The sequence below is a fragment of the Glycine soja genome, chromosome 20, assembly GCF_004193775.1.
Source record: "Glycine soja cultivar W05 chromosome 20, ASM419377v2, whole genome shotgun sequence".
Classification (NCBI taxonomy): Eukaryota; Viridiplantae; Streptophyta; class Magnoliopsida; order Fabales; family Fabaceae; genus Glycine; species Glycine soja.
The window spans coordinates 40,536,036-40,563,232 of NC_041021.1; the positions used below are offsets into that span (position 1 = coordinate 40,536,036).

Consider the following 27,197-nt stretch of genomic DNA (forward strand, 5'->3'; position numbering starts at 1 on the left):
TATTTTAATCTTGTGTCTATCTATTTCCCGATTGGCATTAAATACACATCACGTATTTAATGTCTATCAATAAAGATGTGATACAAGGTTTGGACATGATCTTGTGAAAACTTGACATGAGAAAATCCATCATCAATCAAAGCAAAAGTTGAAACAAACTGGGTACCTCATGTGAGAACTTAACCTTTCATTCTAGTAGCAAATTCTTCAGTGCAAAACCTTGGAATACAAGGGAGTTCTCTTAAAAGTTTTATATTTTAATATTTTCTTTTGAAAAATAATACATGTTGAGCTAAACAAAAGGTAATAATAGGAGTTCAAATAGAATAACATGGCTACCATCTATCCACATGATCATCACCAAATTCCCCATCTTCAAGATCTCCTTCTCTGCGGTGGTCTCTCTTGTGTCTTTTGTGTCGTCCTTCATCTGATTCATGACCAGATGCATGCTGCTCCATTTATCCCAAGAAAAAAAAATACAACCAAAAACCAGAAAATAATCAGTGAACAATAAATGATAGCAATCATGAACATTTGTAAGACAGACAAGTTATAAATCTACATACACGTCTTGACTTCTTGCTGTCACTACCATGACCATGAGATTTCTTAGTCTTCTCTTTATCCATTTCATACACAGGACTTTGACGCTTCTTTCTTTGTTTTCTATTATCATCTTCAGACCTTTTGTTTTCTTTGGAGGTTTGGATTTCAGTTAACTCCATACTGTCACTGTCTGCTTTATCCTTCTTATGTGCCTCATCTTTCCCTCTTTCACGCCCTCCCTCTTTTTCCTTTCTTTGCTTCCCTTTCCTTCTTTCTCTTTCCTCCCTGTCTTTTTCCTTCTTTGCCTGCAAAAATATCATTATTAGATACCCAATGACACCTTTTCTTTTCAGACTATATGAACACAGAAAGTCATCCATTTAAGATATTGTTATCCAGGTTTCAAAACTAGTCCATGACTGACTATACAAGAGATTCACAGTCAAGAAATGAAATACTACCGCAAAGGATTTGAAATTTTTGTTTATCTTCAAATGATTGTGATATGTACTTTGTATTTACTTGGAAAATTCACTCGTATTCTTTCATAGTGATTGAAAAATTTATTAACAACCATGCATTAATAGGACTTCATCTACACTTTAAAAGAAAAGAATAAAAAGAAAATTAAGTGAGCACAACAACATGCTTTCATCTGTGATGATACTCCGTTTAGCAAGATGTCCAGATAAAAATAGAACAACGAATGCATAAATTGGCACACTATAGCATACAACAGCAGGAGTGACAATTATGACAACTGATATACCTAGTCATTGGAACTACGCGGAAATCTATGGACTTCATGTAAAGATAGTTTGTTATTCATATGCAAGAAAAAATTAAAGACAAACATAAATCTTGAATGCAGATGCAATGAGCAGAATTTATACCCTTTCCTCTTTTCGTTTCCGCTCATTCTCTTTTGCCTCTTCTTTTAGCTGTGCAATGTACTCCTCAAATACTTCCTTGCAAAGGCTCTCATCTCCAATAGACCTAACAAAACATACCCAATAAAAGTAAAAATAGAAACTTGAATATTTTATGTTAGGAAATAGTTTCAAGATATGTAAATTAATTCTAGGCGGCAAATCCAAAGAGCAGTGCACAGCGGACAACCCCAAATATGTTATAGCAGAACAGAGAGCCTACTATACCTGAGATACAAGAAACAATATTAAGTAATTTATAATACACAATAATGCTCAAATCTCAAAAAGTACATCTGATTTAAGACATTTATCAATAATACTCAGAATTAGTGGAAAAGGGTGGTTCTGGCGGGAAAAACTACAGTTTGCTGGGATTAATCCATAACAAAGGGGACATGCCAGTCAAACAACAGGTATTTCACCCTTAGGTGCAGTGCCAAACACTATTTGGCTGCAACCCCAGTCAGCACAGCCGCAAGAGAAAGATAGAATATTACGGCAAGCCTGTAGGGACCAGAGATGGTGATACAACACGACAGCGCTATGGTGCCACAATTTTTCACAATTGATTATTCTACGTTTATTATTGAAAATTTGGCTATTAAACAGTAGTACAAACTACATAATACAAGGATTTGGATCCTCTAAAGGTTAATTAAAAAATTAGCAGTTGAGATTTAACAAGTTTGCTATACATGTGCATGTATTTTTTATCACAACATCAACTGTAGATGGCTATAACTATACATTTTACCTTCTAAAGTGTTCCCCTCACTTTACAAGAGCCAAATCCACTATCTACAGCCAATTAATAGGGCATATTGTTTTATACAGCAGCTTCTATTTGCCAAATATTAAAGAACACAAGTTCTGAAGGGAAAGAAAGTAAGATGACCTAAACTCAGCTGGCTTAAGAACCTAAACAATTAATGGTAAAGTTCCATTATTTACAAAATTCCATGTATTAGCATAATTAATGCATTTAGAGAATCAGCATCATTATTCGTAATTAGTTGTCTTTTCCTATTCTCAAATATTTATTGATTGATTTTCCCTATTTTTAAAAACTTAGGAGCATAAATAATTAGTATTCTCCCTTTGTGTTTAATAACACTGCAAGTAACATTTCACATATTCCTTTCCTAAATCTGATAGTGACTTGGGTATTATGGGGTGCCTAAGTCCCAAATCGAGTAGTATAGGATGCTTTGATGGAGTATTTAAGTGGTTGGCTCTCCTCCTTTATTGGCTAGCTTTTAAGGCAGGGTTCCCAAAGTGCTTAGGTGCTATTTTTTTTTGGTCAGCAAAGATAATATATTATATATAGAAAGAGAACCAGAGGTACTGGAATACATAAGGGGGGTAGCCATGGTAATGGTTCCATAATCAGACAAAATAGTCTGAGAAGGAACCACTCTATAGAACCCAAAGAAAAACATAGATAATGGCTAAAGTAAACCTCTAGTAGTACAAAAAGATTGTCTAATATTGCTGGACCAGTAATTAAAATGTTCTGTGAATCCTTTCTCATAATTCCTAAGCCAGGTCCAAAGTATGAAAATTGCATCTTCAAAGACTTTGTTTGCATCGAAAGAGGCATTAGAGAATACTATGCTATTCCTTGTCTTCCAAATGGACCAGGTTAGGGCCAGCCACCAGCACTGCCACCTATTGCTCCTAACACCATCAACTTGAAGTCCCATATATTGATTGAAATTCATTTTTGGGGTGAGGGGAGCAGCTCCTTTTATATTTATCCATGACATAGCTTCCCACCATAAAGGCTGAATTTTTGAGCAATGGAAAAATAGGTGTCCTGCGTTCTCTTCTTCAACTCTGCATAAAGGGCATGAGGTGTCAGCAACCTGCACTTGCCTTCGCTGTAACTTATGTCTTGTCGGAAGTCTATCCCTAATAAGTCTCCAAGCAAAAATTGCTATTTTGCTTGGAACCTTTATACTCCATAATTTGGCAATTGATATCAAAGCTGGTTGTCAATATCTTGGAAAGGACTCCCTATGGAGGGTTCCGATCAACAAGGAAGATGAGTGAAATGAAATGAATGAAGATGTCGGCTCTCAAAGGAGGTGTTATGATAGGGACATACGTATTATAGGGTAGGGTGCCTAAGTCCCACATCGAGTAATATGGGAAGCTCGGTGGAGTATTTAAGCGATTGATTCTCCCCCCTTAACAACTAGCTTTTAAGGGAGGGTTCCTAAATTGCTCAAGTGTTTATCAAAATCTTTACAATTTTAGCATGGTATCTTTAAGACTCCAAAAGTTAGCTCAATAGAATTGTTCAAGCCTTACAAAGGTTGTTTTGCCATATTCCCAGTCAATAAGGGATATCTTAACGCACCTCTCGCCTAAGATTAAACATTGACAAATGAAGTTTACAAAAATGGACATCTGGAAGAAGCCTAGCATCAAGACTAGTTAAGATCATAAGCCATATAATAGATAGGTTGGGCTTAACTCAACCAAAATATCTAACTTAGAAAGGAACGAATCATCCAAGCCTTATAAGGAATATTCTAGTGATATTCCTAATCGATGTGGGACATTTTAATAATGATAAGGCCACGGTATCAACATCAAAAATAGTTTCTCCCTTTCAATATTTAGAACTCATGGAACTTGATTATCAGCAAAACCATATTTGGTGTTTTAGTTTGCACTCGATCTTCTCTATATAGAGTTTTTAGTTTCTTGCTCTGGTTCTATTGTGCTTCGTTGGCTTTGTTTTAGCATACATTTCCACATATTACATGTTGGCTCCATTCTTGATTGTCTTTATGAAAATGGCTTCATTTTGGCTTACCTTTCCTCATATTGGCTTTGGCATATTGCTAGTCAATATCGGAAATCTTAACACACCTCTCACCTAAGTCTAAAAATTGAGAAATGAAGTTTACAAAAATGGACATATGGAAGAAGCCTAACATCAAGACTAGATAGGATCAAATGCTAGATAAGAAATGGATTGGGCTAAACTCAACCAAAATAAAGGAGTGGATAGTCCAAGCCTTATAAGGAATATTCTAGGGATATTCCTAATCAATATGGGACATTTGGTATCCACGTTAAAAATAGTTTCTCCCTAACAATATTTTGAATTCATGAAACTTGATTACCACCAAAACCATATTTTGTGTTTTAGTTTGTGCTCAATCTTCTCTATATAGAGTTTTTAGTTTCAAGCTCTTGTTCCATTGTGCCTCGATGGATTCATCCTAGCATACATTTCCACATATAATGTGTTGGCTCCATTCTTGCTTGTCTTTATGAAAATGGCTTTGTTTTGGCTTATCTTTCCTCATAATGGCTTTGGCATATTGCTAGTTAATATGGGAAATCTTAACACACCTCTCACCAAAGACTAAATTGAGAAATGTAGTTAACAAAAATGGACATATGGAAGAAGCCTAACATCAAGACTAGATAGGATCAGATGCCATATAAGAATTGGATTGGGCTTAACTCAACCAAAAAATCTAACTTAAAAAGGAGTGAATTTTCCAACCCTTATAAGGAACATTATGGTAATATTCCTAATCGATATGGGACATTTTAATAGTGTTATAGCCATGTTATCAAATTCGAAAATAGTTTCTCCCTTGATTACTTAATTTTGTGTTTTAGTCTGCATTCAATCTTCTCCGTATAGAGCTTTTAGCTCTGGTCCATTGTGCCTCGTTGGCTTCGTTCTAGCATACATTTCCACGTATAACGTGTTGTCGTGTTGGCTCCATTCTTGGTTGTCTTTATGAAAATGGTTTCATTTTGGCTTGTATTAGCTTTACTCTAGCATGCCTTGCCACAAGTTTGGACTTGTTTCTCCATCCTACCTTCCTGCGGTTCGGCCATGTCTCACATTACTAGGTACTTAAGTGTCTATTTCTCACTTTCATCTACTTTTCACTCGTCATCATTTAGTTCTTTGTCGTTTGCTTGTTATGCCTCACCAAATTTCCAACTTGACATATGTCCCTACCATTGACCACCACAATTATCTCCCATCCCAATGTCATTCGCTGACATAGCGCTATCATGTTTGCATACTCTAGTAACCAAACTCTAGTTACTCCCTTTGCACATATTTGAGTTTAACAAGGACATTCCAGTAACTAATGCAATAAAATATATGCTGAAATCAACATCCTTAACTATAATTAGTTGTTTTTCCTATTCCTTATATGATTGATCACAATTTCCAATTTCATGTATTTAAATATCCTCAACCAACATTATAAATAAAGATAGCCTTTTGTTTTTTCTAACACATTGCCAATAATATTCAAATATTCCTATGCTACTTAAATCCCTACAATTCCATGGAATAGAAATTCCCAATTTTGTTGGCAAAAGAAATTGCATGGAAGGATCATTCCAGGCCTTGTTCAATAGAACTACAAATCAACACTCCTTTCCAAAAAGTGGAAATGGTGATTTCAAGCTCCACTAAATGAGATATAATCTCTTTTTCCTAATATATTCTCATTTATTTTATAGAACTAAAGTTATCCTTGATTAAATAAATCCTATATTCTAATCTATTTTTTAATAATTCAATCTACTCTTCATTTCCTGCAATAAATTTTAAATACTCGAGTTAAATTTACAACAAATAATACTGAAGCAAATATGTAACAATGCAAAAAGTATAATAATAAGTTGACCATTGTTTGCATTTCTAGTGAAGCATATTAAGTTATTTACATCAATTTTGATGTCATTCAGTAGTTCTACATTGATACCATGTACAAAACAATAGTATCACTTGACCACTGTCAAGTTAACTAAGTATGACAACCCATTCATTCCTATTTCGTGAATAATCATTCTGTACACCAAATATGATGTAATTATATGAAACTTAAGTTGCTAGAGCAGAATGATAAAGCCTTATTGCTCTGCAACTACCCATACTGCCATACAACAGTTTATCCCGTTCAAGGGACTAGCCTAATTTTGAAAACATTAGAAAAAAAGAAACATATATTTATGTTTAATGTTTAAATTTATCATTGATCCAGACCTGAACTCTTGGCTATCTTCAACAAGTGGTCTACAGTCCTCCCACTTTGAAGACACAGTAAAGTCCTGCAGTTAAAAAGACAAAAAAGCATAAGCAATATTCCTTATTTCCCAACCATTACAATATAACAGAACTTAGAAGTTGATGTCCACGATACTGCACCTTGGTAGAATGTAGCAGATGAAAAAAATCATCTGCAAGACGTTTACGCTTCTTAGCTTCCTTCTCCTCCTTCTCCTTCACGCGTTCTAGTAGCTCGTCAAACACTAGCTGCAGGATAGCACAGCATCAGACCAAACATGCTGATATAGCCACAAATTAGGATTACCATATCTAAATCTTTAATTGTTTAGTTTATCTAATTTCTTTATCTTTTCTTATTTCAGATTCTTATTTTATTAATTAGAGTAATTTTTAGATAAGATCTTATTAATTAGGGATATTATTTTTATGTTATTAATTAGGATAATTGTTAGTTATGGTCCTATCAATTAGGATTCTCTTTATTTTTATTTTATCAATTAGGATAATTATTAGATATCTTTGTAACCTATTTAAAGGGCAGAATTGATTGAAATTTAATCAAGAGATATTCAGAAAACTTGTGTGAGTTTAAGAAGGGCTCTGTCAAGGACGAGTTTGCTTCTTGCTTTCACAATAGATCGAAACAAGTCTTCCGTGTCTAGACCTGTGACCCGATCCTACGCTAAGGACATGCATATATTATATTCCAAACCGAGAATTATTAGAATCAAACTCTAAGAAGCTTAACTGTTTTAAGACATATGACACCTTGCATGGTCACTTATGAATCTGGTAAACATTTCATAAAAGTCCCTTGGATATGACAGACAAAATAGAGTACTTTAGACTGTATCCAATTATCATAATAACCAGTTTTCCGACTTTTTTCTATTAATTCCTGTATTGAGTGATCCATGTTCATTATATTGCTGAGTCTTATGATGGCTATCGAGAGCATTATAGGAAATGGCCTCACCTTAAAAGACACAGTATCAGTGTATCAGGGGGGCAAATAGGGGTTTTCAAGCCATGTAGGAACAGCACTCACTACTACCATGGATCAGATGATCTCTAATGCTATAGCGGCCACAATAGTCACAACATGAAAACATGATGTAAACCGAAAATGGTAGTGATAGCAGTGCTATAGCACACAATTCACAACCTTACTTTAAAGAATTCCAAAATTCATTTTCCGTGTAAGGAGCTAGTCTCCCATTTCTCTAATAGTAAAACTCAGTTCCTATCCGCATTTATCTATCCATGTAAGATTGAATGATCAAGATTAGCTCCTCTCTCACTTAATATACTCCCTACACGTGTACACATACACAGAATGTCTTAATAAAAGTATGCAAAGAAAAAACCATAAACTAAACTACTAAAGCATAACTTAGCAAAACTAGTGACAAATGAAAAGTTTGAGGCACCATTCATTGCAATAAACAAACTTGTAATTAGTATTGAGACATGTAAAGAAATTTAATACTGGAATGCATAAAACAGAAGATATAAATATATATTTCACTAATTTACCTACCTTTAAGTTGAAATCAGATATTGGTGGAGTGCTAATGTCTTTTAATAAAACTGATTTGAAGTCTTCAAAAGTCAAGGTTGACGATAATGTGATCTGAGAAGCACAATAACATCATATCCATCAGAAAAGATTTCTTAAGCAGAAACCACAAAAGACTGATACATCATACCTTTGTCAATTTCACTGCATCTTTTATTCGACTTTTTTCTTCATGATACTGTAATATACAAATACAAAGGAAGATTGGCATTTTATGAGAACCACTTTTTATCAATGGTAATTATTTTCAGGATGCATGAAACTAGAAGTCCCCCAACTCTTTTTAATCAAGGAACAACCTTATTATAAATATGTCTAATGAAGCCTCATTCAAACCCAATTTGAATGACTGGGATTTAGCCAAGAGCATGGGAGTAACTTGTCAAATCCAGGAGGGCATAGTGGTCTCAAAGCTGACAGACATGGAAGAAAGGGACAAGGAGGAGGCAAAAAGGTTGGGAAGCAGGGAGCGGGTCCAATGAAGATACTGTCCTATAATATCAGAGGGCTGGGGAGCGGGGTTAAGTGGGCAGCAATACGAAAATTGGTAAAAAAAGGAGTCGATATGTTGTGCCTACAATAAACCAAGAAGGAGCAAGTTGATAAGGTCTTGTGCCAAGCATTGTGGGGTGATTCAGATATTACTTGGGCAATGCAGCCAGCAAATAATAATGCAGGGGGAATTCTGTGTATATGGAGTGAACAAGTTTTCAGACTAGAAAAGAAATGCAGTGGGCTGTGGATTTATTTACCTGGAAGGAACATGGATTGCTGATGGTGTAAAAGTCAGTATTGTGAATATTTACTCGCCTTGTGAAGTGGGCCTAAAGAGAAATCTGTGGGATCAAATCAGGCAGCTGAGAAATGTAAATTTGGGAGGTTTATGGTGTATGTTAGGTGACTTCAACAGCATAAGAAGGCCATTGCAGTGGACAAAGAATGCTGCAACCTACCTTAACTGAAGCCTGCTGTCTGTACCTTTTATTTACTTAGGTATCCCGAATGGGTCAAACCCAAGAAGTAGTGTGACTTGGGATCCTATTCTTAAAAAAACAAAAGCACCTATCATTTGGGGGAAGCGTGACTTTGATAAAGTCAGTCCTGAACTCAATTCATATTTACTTTCTTTCATTTTTCAGGATCCCGAAGAAGGTAGTAGATAAGTTGGTGAAACTACAGAGATGGTTCCTGTGGGGTGGAGATACAGAGCAGAAGATTGCTTGGATTAGCTAGGAATCAACATGTCTGTCGAAGGAGAAAGGAGGTTTGGGAATCAGAGATTTGACCAAGTTTAATTGCGCTCTTCTTGGAAAATGGAGGTAGAATCTGTTTCATCATCAAGGAGAAATATGGGCTAGAGTGTTGGATTCAAAATATGAAGGGTGGAGGAACCTAGACGAGAATAGAAGGAATTCAGTAGAATTTGTCTGGTGGAAAGATCTTAGCTCTATATGCCATAGCTCAGGGGAGGAAAGCTGGTTCAAATCTGGAATAAAATGGAGTGTGGGTTATGGTTCTGGTTCAAAGGTTAGGTCTTGGGAAGATGGGTGGAAGGATGATGGGATCCCTCTGATGGTAAAGTACTCTAAATTTTACCTGAATTTGAACCAAAAAAAAACATTACATTCAGCAATATAGGTGGAGCCTGGGAGTGGTTCCTGCAGTGGAGGAGATTACTTTTTGAGGCTGAGATACCTATGGGTGCCAATTTTTGGAAGGAAATCCAAGGACTCTGTTATAATTATATGTATCTTTAGAATAGATTTTTGTATCTGTTTTAGCTTATTGTAGAAGACAGCATCTTTAGAATAGATTTTTGTATCTGTTTTAGCTTATTGTAGAAGACAGCAGTGTGTCTTGTCTTGTCAAAGCATTCAAGCTTCTCTCTCCTCTTTGTATATATATATATATATGTTATTTGAATGAAAAAGTGTGTGAGTGATATTTTTTCCTCACTACTTCAAAATCTAAGTTGGCATCAGAGCGGGTTCCGTCCGCCGTCCGCCGCCGTCACTTCCGGCCGCCATTCTCTCCGGCGTAACTAGGGTTCGAACCGCCCTGGAAAGCGCGATCCAACCCTGCAGGTTGCGTCGCCATCAGAGTTGTCACGCGCCGTCAAAGCTCCTCACGTTTTCCGGCGCGTGTGGTCCACGCGCCGCCGTCCCGACGTCAGAAGCTTGCCCAGCTTGTTCCGGCAGCTTCGTCATTCTTCTCTAAGCCTGTTTCAGGTGTTGCTTTTTGATTTTGGCAAGCCTTTGTGCCCGCACGTGCCTTCTTCTATCCTTTGTTCCTTTGGGTTTCCATTGTTGATCAGAAATGGCCTCTTCTGGACCAGTTTTTTCCTTCTCTGGAACCCCAACAATCACAACTACAAAACTGAACTGGAAAAATTATCAATCTTGGTCTGCCTCTGTGGAGCTTTGATTCCTTGGCCAAGTACATCATGACCATTTGGAGAAAGGAGTTGATGTTGTTCCAAATAACAGAAAACATGAGTGGGAGAAGCTTGACTATCAACTCTGTGTTGTATTATGGCAATCAATTGAGCCAGATATTTTGGAGATCCTTAGGTCATTCAAAACGTGTCATTCTTTTTGGAAAAAGGCCTAAGAGATCTTTGCAAATGATATTCAAAGCCTCTTTGATGCAACCATGAAGGTTACAACTCTCAAACAAACTGGCCATGACATGATTGCACATGTAGGAAAGGCTAGGGCAACAGTTGAAGAGCTGAAAAAGTTTCTGGTAGCTGACTCATTGGAAGAAATGAATAGAAAACTGGATAAGTTTTACATGGTCCTCATCCTGAGGAGTCTACACTCTGACTTTGATCATGTGCGTGATCAAGTTCTTGCTGGAGATCAAGTTCCATCAATGGACTCTCTCATCACAAGGTTACTGCGTGTGCCTCATGCGCTGAAAGAAGAAAATCCAGCTGATGTGGTGGAAACGTCAGCAATGGTTGCATCTCGTGGAAGAGGGGGAGGCCATAATAGTAGAAGAGGCCGCAGTGGAAAAGGTGGACGTCCTCAATGCACATATTGCAAGAGGATAAAGAAGAATGAAAACTATGCCAAGCAAGCCAACAAGAAAAGGAAGGAAGTGGTACTTGAACCCGGTGATGATCTTGGACATTTGAGGACAAATGTTTTCCAAGAAGGAGGGAATGATGAGAATCATGAAACTGGCCAAATACAGGCTAAAGGCCCAAGTGGAGAAGGACAAAGCCCCCGAGTGGAGAAGGATGAAGGCCCAGAGGCAGAGACACTATCAAGACTATTAATTGTTGCTGAAGGCCCAAGTTAAATATGTTTTTAGTTAAAAATTTTATTTATTATAATTTTGACCCAAACTGTTTAGAAGGCTCATGTCTATTTTTATCTTTTTGTTCAGATACACTATAAGTATTTGTTTTTGTTTTCAATAAAGGGACTTTTGGCATTTGATAAAATTTGGTGAGAGTTTCTCTCTGAGTTCCTTGTTGAACCAATCTCAGACTTATCAAGGTAATCCTTGTGGCGTCTACCCTGACTTATTTTCCTTCACCGGAAGTGGCGTCAACCAAACCTCCGTAGCCTGTATCAAACGATCCACTCCTACTCAGGTTCGCATCATCTGCAAGAGAATTGCTATTCCCTGCATGGATTTCCTGAAAAAGTTGCCAAGGTAGCTCAGACAGAAAAGTTCTCTGATAAAGAGTACCAAGAGTATTTGAAGCTGAAATCTGAGAAATCCAGCAGCCAGGCTTCACCTTCCTCTGTACCATGTTATTCAGCAGCATGTATTTCTCAATCTATTGACGGTTCTAGTCCTTGGATACTTGATTCAGGTGCCTCTGATCATATTTCTGGTAACAAGTCCTCTTTCACAATCATGTCTTTTCCAAAAATTCCCCATTTTGTTACTGTAGCTAATGGTTCCAAAGTTGCAGCTCAAGGAAGTGGTCAAGTCTCCTTGTCTTCCTCACTAAAGTTGGATTCTGTTTTGCTTATTCCTCAGTGTCCCTATAATCTAATTTCATTGAGTCAGGTAACCTGTTCATTAAATTGTTCAATAACATTTACTTCTAATTCTTGTGTTATTTAGGAACATGGCACGAGTCGAGTGATTGGAGAAGGACGTGAATCAAGAGGATTTTACTACCTGAAATCCAACTTTTCTGTTTCCTGTTCTGCAACTTCAAATCCCAAACTTTTACATGATCGTGCCACCCAAGCTTACCAAAGCTGAAAACGATGGTTCCTGGTCTGAAGAATCTTAGAGTCCTAGAATGTGAGTCGTGTCAACTAGGAAAACATGTTAGGTCATCATTTTCACAAACTGTCCAAAGATGTAATTCAGCTTTCTCTACCATTCATTCTAATATTTGGGGACCAAGCCAGGTTACATCTTTTGGTTTTCGATATTTTGTAACCTTTATTGATGAATTTTCTAGATGTACTTGGGTATATTTAATGAAAGACAGATCTGAACTTTTGCCTATCTTTATGTCCTTTCTCAATCAGATTGAAAACCAATTTGAGAAAACAATTAAGATTTTTAGAAGCAACAATGCAAAAGAGTATTTCTCTCATGATTTTTCCTCCCTTTTATCTTCAAAAGGCATTTTACATCAATCCACTTGTCCCCATACACCACAACAAAATGGTATAGCTGAAAGGAAAAATCGTCATCTTCTTGACACCGCACGCTCACTAATGTTAGCCTCTCATGTTCCTACACACCATTGGGGGGATGCGGTTCTTACTGCTTGTTTCTTAATTAACAGAATGCCTTCATCCTCCCTTGAAAATCAAATTCCTCACTCAATCATTTTCCCTCATGATCCATTATTTCATGTTCCACCTAAAGTGTTTGGTTGTACTTGTTTTGTCCAAGATCTCTCTCCCGGTTTAGACAAACTTTCTGCTCGAGCAATCAAATGCGTCTTTTTAGGTTATTCTCGTCTTCAAAAGGGTTACAAATGCTATTCTCCCTCTATTAGGAGATACTATATGTCTGCAGATGTAACCTTCTTTGAAGACACCCTTCTTTTCACCATCTATGGATCATTCTTCTTCCATCCAGAATGTACTTCCAATTCCCTCTCCCTGTCCTCTAGATACTTCAAACCAAAATGTCAGTGAAGTTCCACATTCGACTGATGTTGGTCCTCCAGTACTTGAAGGTTCACCTCATGATTCTCATTCTACTTCAATCACTCCTCAAGCCATGGATCCTGCCATCTCTCATTCCTCTGATTCAAACTGGCCCATTGCCATCCGGAAAGGTACTAGATCTACTCGTAATCCTCATCCTATCTATAACTTTCTGAGTTATCATCATTTGTCTCCTTCATATTCTTCTTTTGTTTTTTCTCTATCTTCATATTTTGTCCCTTCTAATGTTCATGAGGCACTTAGTCATCCTGGATGGCGACAGGCTATGATTGATGAAATGCAGGCTCTTGAACATAGTGGCACTTGGGAACTTGTCCCTCTTCCTCCTGGCAAGAAGACGATGGGTTGTAGATGGGTCTACGCAGTTAAAGTTGGGCCTAATGGTGAGATTGATCGACTTAAGGCTCGATTAGTAGCTAAAGGCTATACTCAGATATATGGCCTTGATTATTGTGACACCTTCTCTCCTGTAGCTAAGATTACTACTGTTCGTCTGTTTCTTGCTATGGCTGCCATGCGTCATTGGCCTCTCTATCAGCTTGATATTAAAAATGCATTTCTCCATGGTGACCTTGAAGAGGAGATTTATATGGAGCAACCTCCTGGGTTTGTTGCTCAGGGGGAGTATGGTCTTGTTTGTAAGTTGCGTTGATCTCTCTATGGGTTGAAGCAATCCCCTCGGGCTTAGTTTGGTAAATTCAGTCATATTGTTCGACTTTTTGGGTTGAAACGTAGTGAGGTTGATCATTCTGTTTTTTATTGTCATTCATCCTCTGGGAAGTGTGTTTATTTGATAGTATATGTTGATGATATAGTGATTACAGGGAATGATGCTACTAAGATTGGTTAGCTAAAGGAGCACTTATTCAGTCATTTTCAGACCAAAGACTAGGGAAATTTGAAGTCTTCCTTGGTATTGAGGTGGCTCAGTCAGGAGATGGTGTTGTAATTTCTCAGAGGAAGTACGCTCTTGACATTTTGAAGGAAATAGGCATGCAGAAATGTAGACCTGTTGATGGCTCTATGGATCCGAATTTGAAGCTTCTGGCAGATCAGAGTGAAATGTATCCTGACCCTGAAAGATAAAGAAGACTTGTGGGAAAACTCATTTATCTCACCATCACCAGACCTAATATTTCCTTTGCTGTTGGAGTGGTGAGTCAATTTATGCAAAATCCCCGTGTTGATCATTGGAATGCTGTTATACGTATTCTTAGATACATTAAGAGAGCTCCAGGACAAGGATTACTTTATAAAGACAAAGGTAATACACAAGTATCTGGGTATTGTGATGCAGATTGGGCTGGTTGTCCTATGAATAGGAGATCCACATCCGGGTATTGTGTCTCCATTGGAGGGAATGTTATTTCTTGGAAAAGCAAGAAGCAATCTGTTGTTGCTCGATCTAGTGCAGAGGCTGAATATAGATCTATGGTTGTGGTTACGTGTGAACTTATGTGGGTTAAGCAAATTCTTGAAGAGTTGAATTTTTACAAAGTGATGCAAATGAAGCTATATTGTGATAATCAAGCTGCTCTTCACATTGCTTCAAACCCAGTCTTCCATGAGAGGACTAAGCACATTGAGATTGATTGTCACTTCATTCAGGAGAAACTACTGTCCAAAGAGATTGTCACTGAGTTCATTAACTCCAATGATCAGCCAGCAGATATTTTGACTAAACCCTTAAGGGGGCCTAGGATTCAGGTTATATGTTCCAAGCTTGGAGCATACGATTCATATGCTCCAGCTTGAGGGTGGGTGTTATAATTATATGTATCTTTAGAATAGATTTCTGTATCTGTTTTAGCTTATTGTAGAAGACAACAGTGTGTCTTGTCTTGTCAAAGCTTTCAAGCTTCTCTCTCCTCTTTGTATATATATATATATATATATATATATATATATGTTATTTGAATGAAAAAGTGTGTGTGTGAGTGATATTTTTTCCTCACTACTTCAAAATCTAAGCGACTCAACATAAATGCTCATCAACAAGACAGATGGGTGTGGCTGAGTGATCCAACTGGGTTATACACTGTACGTAGTGCAAACAAACTGCTTGACAGGGACTCAAGAGATGAGAATATAGATGGGGTATTTCAAGATATATGGAAGTTAAAAATACCAAGTAAAGCTGCATTTTTCACTTGGAGATTAATACGAGATAGACTGCCAACTAAATCCAGTTTGTGTAGAAGGAATGTTAACATCATTGATAAATTATGCCCATTTTGTAGGGATAAGGATGAGGAGGCAGCCCATCTGTTTTTCAGCTGCCATAAAATTATGCCGCTTTGGTGGGAATCCTTATCTTGGATAAATATGGTGGGAGTGTTTCCGCAGAATCCAAGACAGCACTTTCTTCAGCACTCATTCTGCAGTAGCTTTCCTGGTATTAAATCGCAGCAATGGCTCATGTGGATTTCCCTAACATGGTGTGTATGGCACCACAGAAATAGATTGGTCTTTTTAAATGACAGCTAGAACGTCAACAAGCTGATGGAGGACGCTATATTTTTCAGCTGGACTTGGCTGAGAAACCTTGAGAAAGGATTTGACATACGTTTCTACTATTGCTCCAGCAATATCAGAGAGGGTTTTGTAATCATGGGGAATTAGGATTAGGTGTTGGGATGACTATGTAACCTATACAGTCTGAGTTTTGGTTCCTTAGTTCGTGCTGAATAGTTTGTACTAGGGAACCAAACCTCTGCATGGGAGACTAATGCTTGTACATATAACAGTACCCCTTGTACTGCTTTATCATATTAATATATATTAATATTTTTGCGGATAAAAAAAAACCCAATTTGAATTTTTACAGCTGTGGGACAGTAGTACTAAAGGAGTCACATAGGTAGTGCACACGAAGATCTGAATCTTCATTATGTGACTACACCTTACATTCATACCAAAAGTCCAAAAATAAATGCACCTGTAAATCATTATGGTTGCACATGCTTCTAACTAAAGATGTTCAGCCTCATGATTTTATGGGAGAGAAATTAAAAGAATCAACAAATAATAATTCTTTTTTTTATGTTTTAATGATAAATTGATATCTAAATGCATGAGATCCTAAAAGGAACAAAAATTAATAAATTTTGCCCAAGAAATTAGTAGATGAAGTTCAAAACCAATCATAAAGGCAATTTAGCATTCTCACTTGTTTCTCAAGCTCTTCAGCAACATCTTCAAACAAGTCTTTTGGAGTTGAACCTGAGGTGTTTGACGCCACTGCTACATAAGCATGTAAATCTTTCACCTACAAGACCACTCAAAACAATATCATTGCCATTGTGATAATCAAAAAGTTGATGACAACAAATCAGAAAATAGAAACAAGGTAACAACATTATGTAAGTTAGCAAAAAGTTTACATTTTTCATTTTAAAACATTAGAAAAAAAAAGATGAATAGCCCATAAAATGGACAGTTAACCTTTGTATAATAATCACGCCAGTGAGTTTTTGCTGTAAGAATGCCTGAAGCAATATGTTCTCCCATCAATTTGCGGAATTCCTCACGGTTTTTACGTTCTGTCTTTCTCACTTCTTCCTATTATGTTTGAGAACAGATATGATGAGATTAAGCAATAAAATAGAGGAAGCAGGGGGTATAGTTCTATAGAGCCCTATAGAGGATGAACATAATAGCACCTTTTGTATCTTCTTCTGCTCTTCCTCTTCCTTTTCTAAATCACGTAAATAGTCCTGAAAGGAAAAATATAAATTAGATTGACAAAAAAAAAATCAATATTAAAGATGTTGAAGTAGATTGACAGACAATTTCAATTGGGAAGAAGCTGAATAAAGATAATTACCTGGAATATTTCCAAGCGATCAATTTTTTCAAGACGAGAACATCTTTCATCAGCCTCTAAGCGATCTTGAACTTTTCGCCACTGTGTACTAGCCTGTCGAGAAAGTGATGGATGAGTGAATAACGTAGAAAATCTTTAGAAATTTCATGACCAAAAACAACTATTTACCTTTATAAAGTCACAAGATTCCAAAAACTTCCTGTATTCCATTATATTTCGCTTCCGTTCCTCCTGTACCTTTGCTCGTTCCTGATAGAAAAAAAAACAAGTAGATATTTACTAAAAGCATTTTAAAAGATTTGTAAGCTTTAATGCATTGATCACAGCCCAAAAAACTTCACTCATGCATTCATATCCAGTAACAGAAAACTTTGATCTTTTCTAAACTCTCTCAATTCCTTTATTATCTAACTCATAACAGACTTCACTTTTCCATAACTAATTTAGCTACAGCTTGACTTAATGCAACTTATCCTTGAAAAAATAGGTTTGGACTTTGGACACACAATAACCAAATTTTGATCATCCTGAAAACATCTGAAATAAATCTTACTAACAAGCGAGTGAAACACAGAAAAAAGTTATTTGTCCAAGTATAGATGCTATAGACTAACACATGCAACTGTGCAAGTGTAATCTAAAGTTTTTATCCAGAGGCAAGGTCAGCATGCTTAACACTAACAGAAATGGGCATACAAAGGAAACATTCAAACAATGCCAAATGCATACAGGTTCTATAAATGGTTTAAGTATGATATGATGTAGTAGAATCCACCTTGTTTAGAAGTTCCTCCAAGAAGCTTTCAAACATATCCCTGCGATCTCTGTCACGTTCAACAGCCTTGAAACGTTCATCATTTTCAAATATAGACACTGCTTTGCTGAGTGATGTCCAAAAGAATCAATAGCAAAGAATAATTGTCATTATCATAAAGTAAAACAACTGGATGTATTATGTCACAAAAAAATCAATTAAAATATCATGAAATAAAAAATTAAAAAGAAAAAAAAAACCTCCATCTAGTGGATGAAGTCAAGTCCGTGGATTCCTAGAACATAATTTAATATATTAGCAAAAAAAAATATAAAGGAATCAATATATATCACAGCTATAAAGAAACATGGAAGCACAAAAACATACTTCTAACATTTTTTTAAAATCCTCCCGGGCTTTTTTCTGTTTCATACGCTTTTCTTCGGCTTCTTGTTTTTTCCTCTGATTTAAGTACTGAAAAGAAAAAAGAGTAATGATGTCATCATTTTATCAATATGTAATGTATTCCTCCACAAAGAATAGGGGCAGTATGCCCCCAACAGTACAGATTAGGGATAATAGTAAGAATAGAATCTCTGCATCCTGTGCAACTAAAAGAGATGAAGAGAAAAATCTTGTCGGGATGTATAACATGAAAGAGATTGTCCCCTGTAACCTATTATCTCTTACTGATGCATTAATATATCCTTATTATATAGTAATTTGATATAAATTTTCCTTTCTAAAAAAACATCTAGACAAATGAGAAGTGTTAGATTGATCAGAATAAATAATGGGGATTGTGGGCATAAAAGGAAAACCATTCAAGCCTAAATAAAAGACAGGAACGAGAGAAATAGATGACCCAGCAAACATCAAAATAGTTTATCCAGTACAGGAAATTTGACACCCATCTGAACTTGCCTGTTTAATTTCCTTGTGTTGAAGAGGATTTAAGCTTTTTTTATTTTCAATAGTGCATAACAAGTCAAATATATTATGAAAACATTTTAAAATAGTTTCATAGGTTGTATTTCTATAGTATACATCCAATTCCAATGTACTACACACCTACAAGACCACTTCACAAATATTTGAGGCTATTACGACAATTGTTGCTCTTAGACATGACTACAGTTGTCAATCAAAGATATTAGCATGGAATGGCCAACCCCAAAAGTGCTTTAGCAAGATCAAAAATTAAGGATACAATACGAATATTTTATAGCACACATAAACACTCAAAAATAAAAAGATGTTCATAATTAATAATTAAAATTCACAAATTACAATACTCTAAACACACAATAACCACCGGTCCACAGCAAAAAGAACCATAATGGAATTAAATGGGGATGGGGAGAGAGAGGCCATGAGAGTGTAATTGTGTAAAGAACACAACACAAACAAGAATTGAACATAGGGCCTAAAGAATGAACCATAACATAGAAACAAAAATCTAACAGAGACTTGTGCATGAGTAATGGCCACCGAACAGAGGGCACGAGCAGATAATCGGGAACGTAGTAGCTGATGAGCAATGGGTGTGACAAAAGAGTAGGACAAGCAAATATTAAGAGAAGGTTCAAATATGAGCAATGGGTCATGGACTGGTTCAAAAACAAAGGTAGGTTTGTGTGCAAATATTAAGAGAAGAAGGTTTTCAAACCCTATACAGTTTCTTTCTGGTACAAAAGATGGAGGGAAATGACACAAATGTAAAAAAAAATCTGATAACTCAAAAATGGGAAGACAGATGGATTTTTACCTATTTCGTGGCAGTAACAGCCACAACCGCAGGTTTGACAAACACAATTATCTTCACACATTTTTCTTTCTCTATTATCTATACACTTGATAAACAAATATGAAAGCAGATTGGACCCATTCAAACACTTTACAAATAGAACAAACAATTGAGACTCGCTCCTTACAGGATAAAATATGCAAGCTAAAGCAACATGAACTTAAGAGGAAAAAATAAATAAGGGAATAAAGGACAAACAAAAATGCAATAAGAGTCCTCTCCAGAGATATAAGAATTACCTCATTGAAAGCTTGCTTCCTTTCAACAAGTGTTTTTAAGGCACCATACCTTTTATCATTAATTATTAAACGCATGGACTGAAGCATAGAAATGTTGATGTCAGCCAAAACATATAAATGAGAGAAGCATTTAAACGCATGAACTTGTATATATAGATAAGAGACATTAAAATGTGTCAATGAAATTACCCTACCCGATCCCAAGTCCAGTCAGATCCAACATTTACAGACTCCAAGAGTGCTTTGAATGCATCTTTAGCCTCCTAATAAGGAAATATGATGAATGATTAATGCCCAGGAACATAACACATATAAAATATTGATATTTCACTCTCATACCATCTTATTTGCATAAACTGGAGGTTCTGGCTCAACTGCCTTTGTTTCTGCAGCCACATCATTACTTTTCTCTCCTATCAAATCATTTTTACCATCCTACAATATTTAAGACAAATCAGCCTGATAAGAACCACAAACAAAACTGACGTAAGACATATCAAACAACAACAAGAGAAGTGTACTTCTTTATCTTCTACAGGAACTCTGTCTGCAGAACCTAGAGTATCTTGAGCTGAATCATTGTTAACATCATTCCTACAATATTTACCACACTCTAAATTAAAATGACATGCCACTAGACAAATGAAATAAAGACTGAAAAAGAAACTAGTAGAATAGGCAATACATTGGTGTTACAGCAGTGTTAATATCAGTAACAACAGCTTTATCACTTCCCACACAAGTATCTGATGGTGTGACAGTATTTACAGGTGCCTCAAGTTCGTCCACTTTTGCTCCAGTTATAGCATTTGCAGAAGTAGACAGAGATGGTCCAGAAGGCATCTCAGATTGTGGATTACTTATAGATGTAGTAACAACTGGAGCAACTGAAACAGGACTTGATGGTTCTCCTTGACTGGGTAAAGTTGAATTATCTGTGTTGGGTGTTGCTTCAGTTGCAGAAGGTGTCGGAGAGGGTTGAGGATGGGAATTCAGCAATGCTTCAGGACGAGATCCACTGACAATTGCTTTTTCAACTTGCTCACGGGCCAACTAGAAGAAAATAATTTGAAGCAAAGAAATGAGTTAAAAAATAAAAGGCAGAAAATAAATGGAAGAATATTTGAAACAGCATTGTTTTCAATGGTGGAAACCTTCAGCTCCTCGGGAATTGACCACTTGGATTCATTTGTGATCTTGTTGTAGTAATACCTACAGAATATTCATTAAATAAAAAAAAATCAGAAATGAACATCAAAAAATAGAAGGGAGAAAAAGAAATTAATGAAACCAAGACCCACTTTCTTCCATCAGGACTAGTATACTCCTTCCAGTTTGTTGTTGCATCTACCCTCTAACAAAATGAAAAGAATGCAATGAGTGGATCGTTTCTCATAAAGAGACTTCTTTTCAAAATAAGAAAGACTGTATCTCATAATAGAAAATAGAAATTATAAATTCAAATCACATAAAGCAAGAATGTGAAAGAAAGAACATCTAATCTAGGAAATAAATGGGCAATGTAAACAATAAATTACTAACTAGCCAACTCACATCAAGCACTATGGCAAGTAACCTATTCAATTTTACTTATATTTTTCTAATTTCTAAGCAGCAAAAAGTCAAATGATATTTAATGGAATTTGTAGTTCCTATTACTCCAGTCTCATATGCTTCTGCGTAATGAACTTCAGCAAATAAAAACCAATTGAATATTTCCAAAAACCGGTCATCTGAAGATACAGAAATTTCAGAAGTCGTAGTAAAACTTTTTCCCCAACATATGTTCAAAGAAAGAGGTAATCAGGAACTTAAAGTTATTAATTATATAGCTTAGATAGTATCCAGTAAGCATGAATCCTGTGTGACAAATGTCTCTATATAGGAGAAACTTTAAAATATTTTAGTAGTAATGCTGATTTTAGTCAGCTTCCACATTGTTTATTTTTAATTCTTATTTTCACAGTATTAACAGAAAATCCAGTGAACAAATAATTTCACTGGCAACTTTGTCAAGTCTATCTTGCTAATCACAATCCTCCCAACAGAGCATATTGACAGGAGTAATAGGTAGTGCACATGATTATCTTAATCTTCATTATGCAACTACACCTTACATATGTACCAAAAGTCCATTAAATAGATACACCTGTAAATTTCTTTTACAAATATCATTTACAGTAATCTTTCTAAGATTCTAAAATCAGAAACTTTTCTTTTCAATTTTCCTACTTGCACAATATTAACAGAAAAATCCAAGTGAATCAAACCATTTCACCAGCAATGCTGTCAAAGTCCATCTTGCTAATCACAATCCTCCCAACAAAGCATATTGTGTATAGACAGGAGTACTAAAAGGAGTCACATACGTAGTGCACATGATAATCTGAATCTTCATTATGAAACTACACCTTACATTCATACCAAAAGTTCATAAATAAATGCACCTGTAAATTTCTTTTACAAATATTATTTACAGTAATCTTTCTAAGATTTTAAAATCAGACACCAGTAAACAGCACATACAATAAAAAGAAGGCAACCTAACTGATTGTTGTTATGGTAGAAAACCCAAGCTCTAAGGTTTGAGCCATAGTAATAAAACAAAAAAAGAAGGAATAAAAAAACACCCATATTCTAACATTACAGTTGGTCCACACAAAGGAAGATTGGAAGCATTATTGGACAAAAAATTTGCCTCAAAGACATTAAATTCAAGTATTGTAAAAATCACAATATTTGAAACTAATAATAGAATACAAATACTAAAAATCATGCAAAGATTTAGAAGCATGTGATGCACAAATTATCAAGTGACATGACTAGCTATACGCTCATTGATAAATCATGAGAATTCATGAGAAAGGAATTAATGATCAAGACAATAACACAATGATAGAATTTACTAACATTCAAGCAATATAGTAGGTAGAGCAACCAGCAAAGACCCACAGCATATCCTACCTCTCAATAGAGTAGCACAGCATGTACCTGTAAGCACCTTAAAGCTATGGGAGTCACACATGTAGATTTGAGCAAGGTAAAATTGAAAGATATGAATTCCTAAAGGCATTAAAAAAAAACAACTTTAAAGTGTTTGGAGTGATACTGACAAAACTCAACCATCATATGCTCAAAATCTTTACAAAAAAGGAATTGTGTCTTTTATAATTGGAATTGTTAAGTTGTGACTTTTGATTTTATGACTTACAGTTGTATTGACCTTTTTATGCATTTTCAGTATAAGTAAACTTAGATTTAGTAGAGATTTAAGGGTTATTTGCCTTATTTATGTTCTTTTAAAATATAATTTTATATTTTAGGTAGAACCTTTTGATCCGTGATATGATCCCATGATATGCCCCCTCCTGATCTTAGGTAGGATATTGATATTGACAACCTTGATGTGATTGACAATTTATCATAAATAGAAAAGGATAAAATAAGCTGCCTATCATTACCATTCTCCTTATTTAGTGTAACAATATAATCTATATGTTGTCCACCAATGCATATGAAGTAAAATGGAAGACTATATATCATCTACCACAGAAATCACATTAAAGAAGAAATATGTGCACACACGAGAAGCGGAAAGAAACAGCACTTTCTTTTCAGAAGCAAACCTAAACAAATAAACATAACCTCTCAAAACATAAGCAATCATGAGTAAGCAGTCAACAAATCATTTTTAAATGCCCCAACCACAAAGATACAATCCTCAACAAATCACAATTGTTTTAAGAATGGATGCTGAAAATAAACTTAGGACAACATCAACTGTCTTTTGTCATTCTTTCTGATTTATAGAACAGAATCTTTTATTCTAGATTAAAAAATTGGAACAGAAAATTCATCTAGAGCATTACCCAAAGAAAACAAACAAAGCTGATATCAGACAGTCCAACCGGCAATTATCACAACACTGACCTTACAATAAGACGTAAAAGTCAAGATTGATGGTTGCCTGCCTGAGAGAAAATCTGTTCAGTAATGAGTGAGCTAATGGAGCAGATTATTTTCACCAGACTTGGACCAATAGAGAGCACATAACAATTAAACTTGAATATGTCGACTCAGCTAATATTGTAATAGACCAGGAGAGATATACACATAGCAACTTTTGGCAGAACCAAATAAATAAAAGATTCAGTCGTATGACTAACAAGTCATATAACAATATGACAACAAAATCAATTGCATGACTCACCTCAATAGGCGTCATCAATTCAAAAGGCTTCTCCCAGCTTGATACTTTAGTCTTCTTATTGTAATAAAATCTGCAAAATGAATAGAAAATTTATAAACTTAAACTTGTATACAATTATGACTAGAAGTCTATCAATGCTTTTTGTGCCAAGCAAACATGCATTACTCATGGAGAATATAAATTTTACCCAAATCATCAAATGAACATCCAGAACATTTAACAATTGATGGCAACATCAAGCAAGGGGATCAGTGTATATGGCGTACATGTATATATGGTAATATCCCTTTCATAGATGGTTCATTGAATTAACAATTTACTTACTAGAACCAAATTAAGGAAAAAGAAGAGGGATTTTGATCCCCTTTATTCCCCTTCCCATCACTCCAAAATTTTGAAACAAACAAGATTAAATCACTCCCATCCCTATCCTTCATTTCCCTCCAACCAAGCACTATGTAAACAATATTTCAAGCACAATTATGTGCCCAAAAGGAATAGCAATATTAACATCATTTGATTAAACACTCACCTAATCCTACTTTACCAACCCCTTATTCACTTTTAACCGTGATATCATATTGAGTAATATACTTTTTGTATCTGAGGTACTAAAGATTCACTATGATCGTGCTCTGGTCTAACGTTGACTGAGGTATGGCTCTCGATGACCGAGATCCAAGTTGAACAGACAGTGGTCTTCCTTTCCAGTGAGGCTAAGACACTGCAGAGGTAGGTTGGGTACTTGCAAAGGCACTCCAACGCTCGAGTCAGCTGAAATTTTGGCATAATAACTATTCGCAAATAATAAATGTGCCAGTTAGTGCAACACATGTCATTTTCTAATTGGATGTCCGTCCTCAAGCCTTGCAGCAGTTATGACAGCAATCGTGGGATTTCACATTGCAATCATGCAAATTTAATTTTTTTGCCGATGTGTCAATTTCACCCCTGGTTCCAAGGTGTAAATAAACATTTTTATGGGCAAAACCAATTTTTCCACCTTTGAACCAAGAGCAAAAATGGAACCTAAGCCAAAAGCTTAAATAGTCATGATTGCAACACAAAACCCCACAATTGTTGTCATAACTGCTGCAAGCCTCAAGGAGTGACATCCAATCAAGAAACGACACATGTCCCACTAACTAAACATTTTTTGCTTATCGTTACTTTGCCAAAATCTCTGTTGACTCGAGTATTGGAGTGCCTTTGCGTGTAACCAACCCATCTTTGCTGCACCGAAAAGGAACTGTTCGTACAACTCGAATCTCAATCAACAATTGTCATGCCTCAGTCAAAATCAAACCAGAGTATGGTTAGAGTCAATCTTGAGTACCTTGGATACAAGAATACTTGATACCAGTATACATTTTTTTTTTTCATTCACTTAGCAAACAAAAACGACAAGGCCTTTTTCTACTTGATAGGTTCAGCTACATGGATCCAACGACACGCCATAATATTCATAAATTATTTAATGAAAATGCAAATATCAAAGACATTGTAACCTAGGATTGCAAGCAAACATTTGAATCACTTACGTTCTTCCGGTAGCAGAGGTATGCTCAATCCAATCTGTGGGGCCATTCTTAGTGAGCTGTGGCTGGGCAATGGTAGCCTGAAAGAAATTAAGACAGCATTAAATTCTGCTGATACATAAGAGGCAAAACACTGAATTCATGTTGAGTAAAAAAAAAGTAAGATTCATACCAAAGGCATAACAGTTGTAACCAAAGGTTGTCCACCATTGCTCTGAAGAGTTGCACCAGTAGTAATGCTTTGGGATGAAGAACCCGTGAGAGCATGAATTTGAGGAACAGGTTGGAATTGGCCAGTAGAATTAAAATTAGCCTGCACTTGACCATAAGTGGATGGTGCAAACTGCATAAATGCAACCCTTAAATTAGCATTCACATATTAGAGTTTTAGCTTATCCATTACAAATACAACATACAAGCCAGGACTTTACCGTATATGACGAAGAGAGTGGCATTCCCGGACCACCTAAACCAGGTGTGTACCCATTAGGAGCTTGAGAATGGGCTTGAGAATCAGACTGCTGCATCATTGATTCAGATGGGATGTGCATGTTTGGACGAGCAACCGGCATTGGAATTGCCTGTGATGGGGGTGGTAACTGCGGACTAGGTCTCGGGGGTAACTGTTGAATTGGTTGAGAAAATTGTGGCTGTTGATTTTGGGGAGGTATTCCAACACCAATCAGGGGAACACCGCCCGGACCAACAGGTTGATGTTGGTAATGTTGAGAAGGCATGGAAATGAACTGCTGAGACTGTTGTGTAGGAACAGCAGGGCGAAACTGCAGAAACAAATAGGTTCCTCCCAGATAAATGATAATTTGACATAAAGCCAATACAATCAATCAATCACATTTAGGGAAAATAAATGCATTACTTGAACAGGCATAGGCGGAACAAAATTGCGCGGAGGATCCAGTGAACCAGCAATGGGAGGCCGAAGAGGCTTTCATAACAAAAAAGAAAACGCATTAAAACAAAAGAGGCGAAGAAAAACCAAAATTTTCTAGTTCTATATACTGTACCTGTAAGCCTGGATATTGCGGATTATTTGACATCTCAGCAGATAGACCTCGCACACTGATGCAATCAAAAAGGGTATAGAGTTATCAGTATCTTATAAACCATAAAGAAAACATGGTGAAAATAAGCATCACTAATTTCGAGTGCCCATGAATTGGAATTTAAAAAAAAACATGGAACCCTAAACCCAAAACAATGTGCCTCAAAATTGACCCGACAAAGAAATTCTACAGGCAAGAAAGTTTCAAGATTGAATCTTTTTTTTACCCCGGGTAAAGAAAATTAGGTTGCAAGAAAAAACCAGGGTGGCATAAAGTGAAAGTTTAGAGAATAAAAGAGGAAAACATGGAAGTGAGACAGAGACATACATACCAAAGGATACGAGGTTGATGCCTGCGAATGAGTGCTGAATGAAACGGTCGGAGAGATTTTACAGAGAGGGGTGAGACGGAAACAGGACCAAGCTGTTACCTTGGTAAGTGTCTTGATATCTTCCGAAACCAAAACCTTCCTCTC

General features: G+C 36.2%; 1 protein-coding gene across 4 annotated transcripts; it reads right to left on the reverse strand.

Annotated features, from left to right (window-relative positions):
• LOC114403582 (pre-mRNA-processing protein 40A-like) lies at positions 1-27,197 on the reverse strand. Of its 4 annotated transcripts, XM_028366613.1 has the most exons (31): positions 27,054-27,197; positions 26,684-26,738; positions 26,536-26,604; positions 26,090-26,440; positions 25,831-26,001; positions 25,662-25,738; positions 24,121-24,190; positions 21,212-21,264; positions 21,065-21,122; positions 20,596-20,963; positions 20,432-20,504; positions 20,250-20,345; positions 20,105-20,173; positions 19,911-19,988; positions 18,252-18,338; positions 18,125-18,159; positions 17,886-17,991; positions 17,279-17,359; positions 17,111-17,203; positions 16,947-17,000; positions 16,729-16,845; positions 16,454-16,552; positions 8,256-8,303; positions 8,087-8,179; positions 6,685-6,792; positions 6,523-6,587; positions 1,443-1,545; positions 610-854; positions 570-579; positions 340-452; positions 1-219 (listed from the first exon to the last, which is right to left on the reverse strand). In XM_028366613.1, exons 2-31 carry the CDS (start codon positions 26,714-26,716, stop codon positions 180-182), a joined length of 3,063 nt encoding a protein of 1,020 aa, XP_028222414.1. In that variant the 5' UTR covers positions 26,717-26,738; positions 27,054-27,197; the 3' UTR covers positions 1-179. The 4 variants fall into 4 exon arrangements, with proteins under 4 accessions (XP_028222414.1, XP_028222412.1, XP_028222413.1 ...); XM_028366611.1 differs by having other exon boundaries at positions 570-854; XM_028366612.1 differs by having other exon boundaries at positions 570-854; positions 27,050-27,197.

What these genes read in the sequence shown, in the direction of transcription:
- LOC114403582 (XM_028366611.1), bottom strand. Translation starts at nt 26,716, where the DNA reads ATGTCAAATAATCCGCAATATCCAGGCTTACAG. An exon ending in TTCCTGTAGAAGATAAAGAA is followed by an intron (nt 20,346 to 20,431) that starts GTACACTTCTCT and finishes TAAATATTGTAG; the next exon opens with GATGGTAAAAATGATTTGAT. An exon ending in ACTTCATCCACTAGATGGAG is followed by an intron (nt 17,992 to 18,124) that starts GTTTTTTTTTTC and finishes GACATCACTCAG; the next exon opens with CAAAGCAGTGTCTATATTTG.